An 11783-nucleotide genomic window follows, 5' to 3' on the forward strand; every position below is an offset into this window, starting at 1 on the left:
CAAACACTGAAGTATTGCATTCAAGTTATGCTTGCATAGCACACCAAAAGTAGCCTATGTGTTCTGTCGGCTACATGTCCAGCTACTGAAGGCCTATAAATGAACAGAATATCAAACTGTTTTCAGTAGCCTACCACTGTTGCAGAGATCACATAGGTATCCCTTACATACATGTTTGTACAATTTTGCATATTCCAACATAAGGAAGCAGTTAAGAAACGTCTAACTCCCTGTCTTAAACCAACATTATAGCAGCTTCAAACAAGCGGCAGCAGCCATCGTTGATGTTTTAAAAAAAAAAAAAAAAACCCTGGCTTCTTCAACAGGGTACACTATCGTCATCGTGTAACGCCTCAAGGGTTCTGATTGGTGACTCGATCTAGGAAAATTGGAAATGGGCTAGAATGGGTTCTTGGCCAGACGGACTTTCAGAGCGAATCTTGAATTTGCCAAAAGTACGTCTGGGTTTTTCCCAGGCTAGTCATTTACAACATTAATGATGAAAATAAGGACATTTCTAAGTGACTCCAAACTTTTGAACAGTAGTGAGATAGACAGATACAAAGAGAAGGTATATAGAAAGATAAGTTGATTGATTGATTGATTGATTACAGGCCTATGGTACTTGGCAATTCTTTTACTGTAATGTAGCTCATAGAGTAGTGTGCTTTAAAAACAAGACAGAACAACTGCACTCATTACTGCAACTCATAACTGCACTTCACATATGAATAGACTATTAAAAACTCAACAGTATGAAATGATGTGTAACAAACTGCTGTACTACTGCTCAAGATGTTCCTGGAAAGAGAAGAAAGGGAGAGTGCTACAGCACAGCTCCATGTGTCACGCTCGAACGTTTGAGCTATCCTGAGACACCTGCTCTATCTCATGCTTTAACGTTATCCTGAGACACCTGCTCTATCTCATGCTTTAACGTTATCCTGAGACACCTGCTCTATCTCATGCTTTAACGTTATCCTGAGACACCTGCTCTATCTCATGCTTTAACGTTATCCTGAGACACCTGCTCTATCTCATGCTTTAACGTTCTCCTGAGACACCTGCTCTATCTCATGCTTTAACGTTATCCTGAGACACCTGCTCTATCTCATGCTTTAACGTTATCCTGAGACACCTGCTCTATTTCACGCTTTAACGTTATCCTGAGACACCTGCTCTATTTCACGCTTTAACGTTATCCTGAGACACCTGCTCTATTTCACGCTGTAACGTTATCCTGAGCCACCTGCTCTATTTCACGCTGCAATGTTATCCTGAGACACATGCTGTATGTCACGCTTTAAAGTTATCTTGAGCTACCTGCTCTATTTCACGCTTTAACGTTATCCTGAGCCACCTGCTCTATTTCACGCTGTAATGTTATCCTGAGACACATGCTGTATGTCACGCTTTAACGTTATCTTGAGCTACCTGCTCTATTTCACGCTTTAACGTTATCCTGAGACACCTGCTCTATTTCATGCTGTAATGTTATCCTGAGACACATGCTGTATGTCACGCTTTAACGTTATCTTGAGCTACCTGCTCTATTTCACGCTTTAACCTTATCCTGAGACACCTGCTCTATTTCACGCTGTAATGTTATCCTGAGACACCTGCTGTATGTCACGCTGTAGGCCTAATGTTATCCTGTCTCCTCAGGGGTCAACACTCCCGGACGCCTGATCCCTCACCTGTAGGTCAGGGTGCGGTTGATCCACCTCATGAGTGGGCCGAACTCCTCTGCGTCAGAAAGGCCACAGCGCGGCCTCCTCATGGCGGTCAGGGTCTGTGCGGTCAGCTCGCCGCTCTCGTGCAGACCGAAGGCCCGCTGCATCTCCCTGACCTTGGTCTGGAAGGGGTCGGGTTGGCAGCTGCGCTTCTGGAGGCCGCGGTGGTGCCCATCATATCCGTAAAACTTCTCCAGGTAGGCCTGAAAGTAGACGCGTTTGCTATATGTGCTTATTTATACAGGGGCAGCCGTGGCCTACTGGTTAGGGCTTCGGGCTTGTAACCGACAGGTTGCCAGTTCGATCCCCGACCCAGTAGGAAAAATGTGGGCGGGGGAAAGTGGTTGAGCACTGCTCTCTCATGCCCACATCCACGGCTGAAGTGCCCTTGAGCAAGGCACCTAACCCCTCACTGCTCCCTGAGCACCGCTGTAACAAGGCAGTTCACTGCTCCGGGTTAGTGTGTGCTTCACCTCAAAGTCAAAGTCAAAGTCAAAGTCAGCTTTATTGTCAATTTCTTCACATGTTCCAGACATACAAAGAGATCGAAATTACGTTTCTCACTATCCCACGGTGAAGACAAGACATATTTTACCAATTTAGGTCCACAGACAAACATAACATTCAAGTAAACAAAAAAGTAAGTAAATAAGAGGGCACATATAATAATGAAAAAATAAGAGCAGCAAAATTTGGTTGAAATTGTGCATAGACAGTCAATAAAATACTAGTGCAAAGTCAGGCCAATAAAAGGCTTGGGTAGTTCTGTTTGACCTAAGTAAGAAAGAAAGTGGCAAGTGGCTTAGTGGTGCAAGTTATGTAAGAGCAGCAGAAGTGTTGTGTTTTCAGGACAACAACACCAAGTTGTAAAGTGTACAAGTGTGCAAGTGGAGTAGTGCAGGCGGCCATTGTGGGTCCTCAATGTGTGTTCACTGTGTGCTGTGTGTGTTTCACTAATTCACAAATTGGGGTAAATGCATAGACCAAATTTCCCTCACGGGATTAAAAGAGTATATATACTATACTTATACTATATATACTTATACTTATATTTCATGACATATCCGTAGGCCTGAAAGCAGACGCGTTTACTACATGTGCTTATTTCATGACATTGTCATCCCCTATTTACAGTAAAGCTCCCTGCTCTTGATTGTGGCTTTCCTTATTGCTGCAAGTGTACACATGCACGCACACACACACACACACACACACACACACACACACACACACACACACACACACGTCAACCCCAAAAACTTATCCCAGGCAGACACGCAAATAATAAAACAGAAAACCCAAGATTAGGTCAAAAGGAAGATGAGTCTGAAATTGTAGCTCTGTTTTGAAAACATTCCAAAGATTCCATGGGCCTTGGAACAGACTTCTGAACAGGGATGTGCAGCCAACCTGCTTATTATCAAAGTCTTCCTAAAATGCAAATAATCCCCCACAACATACAGGGAGACCACTAAGTATTCACACTTCACCCAAAACACAATCCATACACAACCCCACTCCAGTTTTCAAAACACAATCCATACACAACCCCACTCCAGTTTTCAACTCCATTCTTGTTATCCAGGAATGATCCTCATAATGGGATTAGGAATAAGATTGACTGACATTCGTGTATAATTTTTATTTTCTTATACTTATTTATATTTAGTTTTAGTGTATCTAGTGTAAACGCATAAGCTAAATATCCACTGCACCCTGTTTCTTACACAGTGCAAAACAATTGGGACCAATGCTGACTTGAGATCAGTGTATTTATGAAACAATTCGGACCAATGCTGACTTGAGATCAGTGTATTTATGAAACAATAGTATTGAGTTTCACAGAGTCAGCATTCCATCAGAAGCCAAGATTTGAGTCATCTGACAGTTTAATGAACTCCATAAATCAGCAGAACACGACTGGATGCTACTTTAAAATATTATTAGATTTCACTTGGCTGGCTAGCAGTGATGTATTTAAACTTATTTTATAGTCTTATAGTCTTATAGACTTATTTTATAGTCTATGATTTAAACTCTGCACTCAAACAGGTGGAGGCTGATTGATTCTTTTTTCCTAAAGATTTCATCTGGTCATAATTTGACAGATAAATAAATGCAAAGAGGTTGTGTGTCAAATGAAACAATGTTTCTGTGAAATCAATAATCAAGTCATATTACCCACTCAGTGGTACTGCATATTAAAGGAGTCTTTTTGTTTTCAAAATGACAGTCTAAACTATGCAAAACACAGATAATGCATTCAAGAACTAGATCCTTCCTAGAAGTATCCTTTTCTCCAACAAATTCCATGTTTGCATATACAGTAAGTAGTCAAACATAGTGTCCAAATACTGATATATTATTATGAATTGCTGATATATTGATGCTGAGATGCTATGGAAATGTGATGTGTATTTTTATTTTTTTTTGCAAAAATATAATATAATCAAAACTACACATAGTCCTATGCCGTGCATGGCAATAGATACAAGAACTCTTGAATACATAGTCCTATGCTGTGCATGGCAATAGATGCAAGAACTCCTTAATACTGAATACATAGTCCTATGCTGTGCATGGCAATAGATACAAGAACTCTTGAATACATAGTCCTATGCTGTGCATGGCAATAGATACAAGAACTCTTGAATACATAGTCCTATGCTGTGCATGGCAATAGATACAAGAACTCTTGAATACATAGTCCTATGCTGTGCATGGCAATAGATACAAGAACTCTTGAATACATAGTCCTATGCTGTGCATGGCAATAGATACAAGAACTCTTGAATACATAGTCCTATGCTGTGCATGGCAATAGATACAAGAACTCTTGAATACATAGTCCTATGCTGTGCATGGCAATAGATACAAGAACTCTTGAATACATAGTCCTATGCTGTGCATGGCAATAGATACAAGAACTCTTGAATACATAGTCCTATGCTGTGCATGGCAATAGATACAAGAACTCTTGAATACATAGTCCTATGCTGTGCATGGCAATAGATACAAGAACTCTTGAATACATAGTCCTATGCTGTGCATGGCAATAGATACAAGAACTCTTGAATACATAGTCCTATGCTGTGCATGGCAATAGATACAAGAACTCTTGAATACATAGTCCTATGCTGTGCATGGCAATAGATACAAGAACTCTTGAATACATAGTCCTATGCTGTGCATGGCAATAGATACAAGAACTCTTGAATACATAGTCCTATGCTGTGCATGGCAATAGATACAAGAACTCTTGAATACATAGTCCTATGCTGTGCATGGCAATAGATACAAGAACTCTTGAATACATAGTCCTATGCTGTGCATGGCAATAGATACAAGAACTCTTGAATACATAGTCCTATGCTGTGCATGGCAATAGATACAAGAACTCTTGAATACATAGTCCTATGCTGTGCATGGCAATAGATACAAGAACTCTTGAATACATAGTCCTATGCTGTGCATGGCAATAGATACAAGAACTCTTGAATACATAGTCCTATGCTGTGCATGGCAATAGATACAAGAACTCTTGAATACATAGTCTATTTTATCAAATTCCTGAATACTTTAATTGTAAACATTACACATGTCTCATACTTTACAGAGGTTCAACATTCAGGAGAAGGCCTCATGAGTAAGAGAGAGGGCTGGAGATACATATGAGGGAAGAAACCTCGAGCAGATCCACGACTCAAGGGCCTGACCCATCTTCAGTTACAGGGCAGTAAGGTCTGTATACATGATAAATGAAAGATTAGTTAGGTGTAGGGAATAGAACATGGTGTTACATATCCAGTATGATAATGCATAAATCCTATTTAGTGTCAGAAAGTCCAGTGTAGAGAATCAATTATCCATGGGGATTAGGAGTTGTCATAGGGCAAGTAGTGGTGGGGTATGGAAGCTGCCACAGACCAGGAACCCAGACAGAAGGAGGACTGTAACAGGCGATGGTAGGGCAGTCTGGGGGCCAAGTAGTGGGTGGCTAGAGGCAAGAGGGACTGTAACTATGGCAATTCGCTAGGCTGCACGGGCCAGTCACCGGGCAAGGGGACTGTAAAGATGGTAGGGCAGTCACAGGGCGTGGGTCGCTAGGGGGCAAAGGGGACTGTAACAGGCGATGGTAGGGCAGTCACAGGGCAAGTAGTGGGTCGCTAGGGGGCAAGGGGACTGTAGCAGGCGATGGTGGGGCAGTCATAGGGCAAGTAGTGGGTCGCTAGGGGGCAAGGGGACTGTAGCAGGCGATGGTGGGGCAGTCATAGGGCAAGTAGTGGGTAAGCTAGGGGGCAAGGGACTGTAACAGGCTGATGGTGGGGGCAGTCATAGGGCAAGTAGTGGGTAGCTAGGGGGCAAGGGGGACTGTGCAGGCGATGGTGGGGCAGTCATAGGGCAAGTAGTGGGTCGCTAGGGGGCAAGGGGACTGTAGCAGGCGATGGTGGGGCAGTCATAGGGCAAGTAGTGGGTCGCTAGGGGGCAAGGGGACTGTAGCAGGCGATGGTGGGGCAGTCATAGGGCAAGTGGTGGGAGCTATGGGGCAAGGGGACTGTAGCAGGCGATGGTGGGGCAGTCATAGGGCAAGTAGTGGTTAAGCTATGGGGCAAAGGGACTGTAGCAGGCGATGGTGGGGCAGTCATAGGGCAAGTAGTGGGTCCAGCTAGGGGCAAGGGGACTGTAGCAGGCGATGGTGGGGCAGTCATAGGGCAAGTAGTGGGTCAGCTAGGGGCAAGGGACTGTAGCAGGCGATGGTGGGGCAGTCATAGGGCAAGTAGTGGGTAAAGCTAGGGGCAAGGGGACTGTAGCGATGGTGATGGTGGGGCAGTCATAGGGCAAGTAGGGCAAGTAGTGGGTCGCTAGGGGGCAAGGGGACTGTAGCAGGCGATGGTGGGGCAGTCATACGGATGGGACTTCAGGTGAGATGAGGAACAAACACAAATATAGCCGCAAGCGGCAATGGCGGGCCCGAGCACCTGCGGGCCACAACCCGTGACATGTCGGAATCCAACAAAGCACCGACGTGGTGCATTTGTGAAATGTACATATTTGACGCGTGTGCTATTTGTTTTTGTATTTTATTTTCTCCCACATGTATTTGCTCGGCCAGGTGGGGGCGCAATGCAAGGCAGGCCCATTGGGTGTCATCATAATCATAATATATATTAACCTGAGAAATTTCAGACCATTCATTTTAAGCAAAGAACATTTCTGATACACTGCTTGGCCAGATGGTGGCGCTATATTAGGCATGTGAATTACAAATGTGAATATCATCACAATAATGATATCCAATATTTTGTAAAGTTTCAGATCAACCAATAAAGGCATTACCAATTTCTGGCACATTTTCCTGCTTGGCCAGGTGGTGGCGCTATGCCAGGCAGGCCCATAGGGTCTCTGGATATCATCATTGGGTCTCATGGCTCTGGCTCATTGGGTGTCTGGATATCATCATAATCATAATATCTATTAACCTGAGAAGTTTCAGACCATTCATTCAATGCACTGTGACTTTATGACACATTTCCTGTTTATGTGGTGAGATATTAAAACCATAAATATATTTCAACATATCAAAAATTCCTTCACAATTTAACATCAGCAACATCTTGGCATAATGTTCAGCAAATTTCACATGAATCTGACAAACCGTCTAGGAGGAGTATGTTCAAATTGATCATCCGACATCAGTGTAATCGTCATTCTTTCTGTTGCCAGTTGGTGGCGCTATGCCAAACATGCATTATGGGCATGTGAATATTATCATTAACATGGTATTCAATGACCTGTGAAATTTAAAACATTTCAAGCCATGCATGGTGAATTATGTCACATTTATTGTTTATGTGGAACGGTATTAAAATTAGTAATTTCGTCAAATTACAACATATCAAAAAAGCTTCACAATTTAGAATCAGAAACATCTTGGCGTCATGTATACCAACTTTGACATGAATCGGATCAACCGTCTAGGAGGAGTATGTTAAAATTGATCATGTCCACAACGCACAAAATCTCAATTACCTCACTTCCTGTGGGTGTGGCTAATGGCATGTTAATACAAAAGTTGTTTGTTTTTGGGAGATACATACACCCACCAAATGTGGTGTGTGTATCTAAAACTATATGCCAACCACAAGTCACAGTGACATAAGGGGGCGCTATGGAGTTCCTGGGCAACGCCCGGTGCCAAGGCTTTTCCTCTGTGTATTTACGGTACCTCTTGACGTGTGTGCCAAATTTCATGCGTTTTCACCGATAGGAAGAACCTCTTTTGGCATCACAATTCATCACATTTTAGTCCGCACAAAATCCCAAATACCTCACTTCCTGTTGGGTGTGGCTAATACATTGTACATACGACAGTTGTTCATCTTGGGGAGATACACACACCTACCAAATTTGATGCGTCTAGCTGAAAGTATGTGCCAACCACTGCCTCAATCACCTAAGGGGGCTTACAGAGTCCCTGGGCCGCCTCGGCCAAGCTCTTGTACCTAACTGTTTTTGCGTGACACCTGATGTGTGTGCCAAATTTCAAGACTTTTCACCCATCTTAACCACCTCAAAAAAGGAAAACGCTCTGAGACAAAGTTAATATATTAATAATAATAAATATAGCCGCAAGCGGCAATGGCGGGCCCGAGCACCTGCGGGCCGCAACCCGTGACATTTCAGAATCCAACAAAGCACCGACGTGGTGCATTTGTAAAATGTACATATTTGATGTGTGTGCTATTTGTTTTTGCATGTTATTTTCTGGCACATTTACTTGATTGGCCAGGTGGGGGCACAATGCAAGGCAGGCCCATTGTGCATCATAATCATAATATAAATTAACCTGAGAAATTTCAGATTATTCATTTGAAGCAAAGAACATTTCTGATACACTTTTTGGCCAGATGGTGGCGCTATATTAGGCATTTGAATTACACATGTGAATATCATCACAATAATTATATCCAATATTTTTCAAAGTTTCAGATCAACCAATATAGGCATTACCAATTTCTGGCACATTTTCCTGCTTGGCCAGGTGGTGGCGCTATGCCAGGCAGGCACATAGGGTCTCTGGATATCATCATAATTATAATACCTATTAACCTGAGAAGTTTCAGACCATTCATTCAAAGCATAGAGCATTTATGGCATATTTCCTGTTTGGCCAGATGGTGGCGCTATGCTAGGCATGTGAATTATATGTGTGAATATCATCACAATAATGATATCCAATATTTTGTAAAGTTTCAGATCAATCACTTAAGGCATTGTCCTTTTCTGGCACATTTCCTACTTGGCCAGGTGGTGGCGCTATGCCAGGCAGGCCCATTAGGTGTCTGAATATCATCATAATCATAATATCTATTAACCTGAGAAGTTTCAGACCATTCATTCAATGCACAGTGACTTTATGACACATTTCCTGTTTATATGGTGAGATATTAAAATCATGACATATTACAACATATCAAAAATCCCTTCACAATTTAACATCAGCAACATCTTGGCATAATATTTGCCAAATTTCAAATGAATCTGACAAACCGTCTAGGAGGAGTATGTTCAAATTGATCATATGACATCAGTATAATTGTCATTCTTTCTGTTGCCAGTTGGTGGCGCTATGCCAAACATGCATTATGGGCATGTGAATATTATCATTAACATGGTCTTCAATGACCTGTGAAATGTAAAACATTTCAAGCCATGCATGGTGAATTATGACACATTTATTGTTTATGTGGAAGGGTATTCAAATTAATAATTTCGCCATTTCGTCAAATTACAACATATAAAAAAAAAGCTTCACAATTTATAATCAGGAACATCTCGGCGTCATGTATACCAACTTTGACATGAATCGGATCAACCGTCTAGGAGGAGTATGTTAAAATTGATCATGTCCACAACGCACAAAATCTCAATTACCTCACTTCCTGTGGGCGTGGCAAATGGCATGTTAATACAAAAGTTGTTTGTTTTTGGGAGTTACATACACCCCCCAAATTTGGTGTGTGTATCTAAAACTATATGCCAATCACAAGTCACAGTGACATAAGGGGGCGCTATGGAGTTCCTGGGCCAAGCCCGGTGCCAAGGCTTTTCCCCTTTGTATTTAAGGTACCTCTTGACGTGTGTGCCAAATTTCATGCGTTTTCACCAATGGGAAGAACCTCTTTTGGCATCACAATTCATGACATTTTAGTCCGCACAAAATCCCAAATACCTCACTTCCTGTTGGGTGTGGCTAATGCATTGTACATATGAAAGTTGTTCATCTTGGGGAGATACACACACCTACCAAATTTGATGCGTCTAGCTGAAAGTATGTGCCAACCACTGCCTTAATCACCTAAGGGGGCGCTACTAAGTCCCTGGGCCATGCCCGGAGCCAAGCTCTTTTACCTAACTGCTTTGCGTGACACCTGATGTGTGTGCCAAATTTCAAGACTTTTCACCCATCTTAACCACCTCAAAAAAGGAAGACGCTCTGAGACAAAGTTAATATAATAATAATAATAATAATAATAATAATAATAATCCTTACAAAAAAACAATAGGGCCTTGCGCCCTTCGGTGCTCGGGCCCTAATAATCCTTACAAAAACAATAGGGCCTTGCGCCCTTCGGTGCTCGGGCCCTAATGATGGCTGATGACTGGTAATGGTTTACCTCAGGAGTGAGGTAAGGGGGAAGAAAGAGAGATATAGGGTGGGTTAGTATTACTATAAGTCATGATGGTTAGTATTAACACATGAAGAGGGGTTGTACGGCTTAACACATGAAAAGTCTATGACAGCGCTATGCAAATGCATGGACTTACTTAAAGGTAATTGTGTAAGAAGCTTAAAAATCGTGTAACATGGAATTAATGTATGTACAACAGTAAGTGACCCCCTAGCTGTGTTGGTAAAGTCAAGTAGGTAATTGATTAATGTAAAACATATTTGTGCTGTAATGCTGAAATAATCAATTAAGCATACTAATCAAACTGACTTCCTTTGGAAAGGGTTTGAGCAGCCATGATTAAAAGAGAGAGGAAATCTACCAAACCACTGTAGTGCCAAGGCATACAACAAGCTAGGGAGGAAATAGATTTTACAACAGGACAATGACCCTATAAGCATTCAAGCAAAATGGCCAAGGAATGTCTTAAGATTAAGAGAATTCATACTCTGGATTGGCCTAGTAAAAGTCCAGACCTCAATTCGTTAGAAATGTTTTGTCTAGATCTGAAGCGGGCAGTGCATGGCAGTTGTCCCTCTAACCTCCTGCTGAGTTCTGCAAGGTGGAGTAGAACCAGGTGTGAGACACAGACGCTGCTTAATGGGTACAGACGCTGCTTAATGGGTACAGACACAGACGTTGATTAAAGGAATTATCCGGAGTAAAATGCACTTTAGATCGATTTACGGATGATTGGGGGTACATACGTTGAGTTGACATCAAAATTATGTCATTCGGATGTGTTTTGAGAAAGTTTGATTTTACCGTTTTCAGTCACAACTCGTAGCCTGGAAGTGAGCGGGGCATTTCAATTGCGCCGCTACAAAACGCTATTTTTATACCTCTTCTACAGTTCCAAACAACATTACACTTACGTGGTAGTGAGTAGAGGGTCCCTAAAGCCAAACCGAAGTATCCCGAGGTCTTTATGTGGTCGGATAGAGAGTCCAGAATGAATTTCATCAAGCCAGTACCTTTCCGGAAATGTTGCCATCGTTGCCGCCACCTTCAGGGGAAAGTCCGTAGGAGTCTTATTGCTGTGTAACACGCTCTGGAAATTCACAATTCGCCGTCGTCGCCGTTTAAAAAAAATTAAAACATAGTCCAGTCCATACAACTTCATTTCAATTTCGAAAGAAATACTGGACTGTGTTTTTTTTAAAAAAAAAAACGGCGACAAAATTGTGAATTTCCAGAGCGTGTTACAACACACTCAGCAAAAAACAACTGACCATGTCTGAGGGTTCACAAACGTGCAAGCAGCACTGTAGAGCTTAGAAGGATACAGTATGCAGAAAGGAGGCTATGTTTTACTGAG

General features: G+C 42.2%; 1 protein-coding gene across 1 annotated transcript in view; it reads right to left on the minus strand.

Annotated features, from left to right (window-relative positions):
• The window catches only part of LOC125285667 (neutrophil collagenase), a 30493-nt gene extending 19034 nt beyond the window's left edge, over positions 1-11459 (minus strand). The window contains exons 1-3 of the mRNA XM_048230207.1: positions 11440-11459; positions 11008-11020; positions 1698-1936 (exon numbers count right to left, since the gene is read on the minus strand). Coding sequence (XP_048086164.1) covers positions 1698-1936; positions 11008-11020; positions 11440-11459 — 272 coding nt within the window. The remainder of the gene's footprint in view (positions 1-1697; positions 1937-11007; positions 11021-11439) is intronic.
• Positions 11460-11783: the final 324 nt, after the last annotated feature.

This window comes from Alosa alosa, chromosome 2, assembly GCF_017589495.1.
Source record: "Alosa alosa isolate M-15738 ecotype Scorff River chromosome 2, AALO_Geno_1.1, whole genome shotgun sequence".
NCBI classification, from domain to species: Eukaryota; Metazoa; Chordata; class Actinopteri; order Clupeiformes; family Clupeidae; genus Alosa; species Alosa alosa.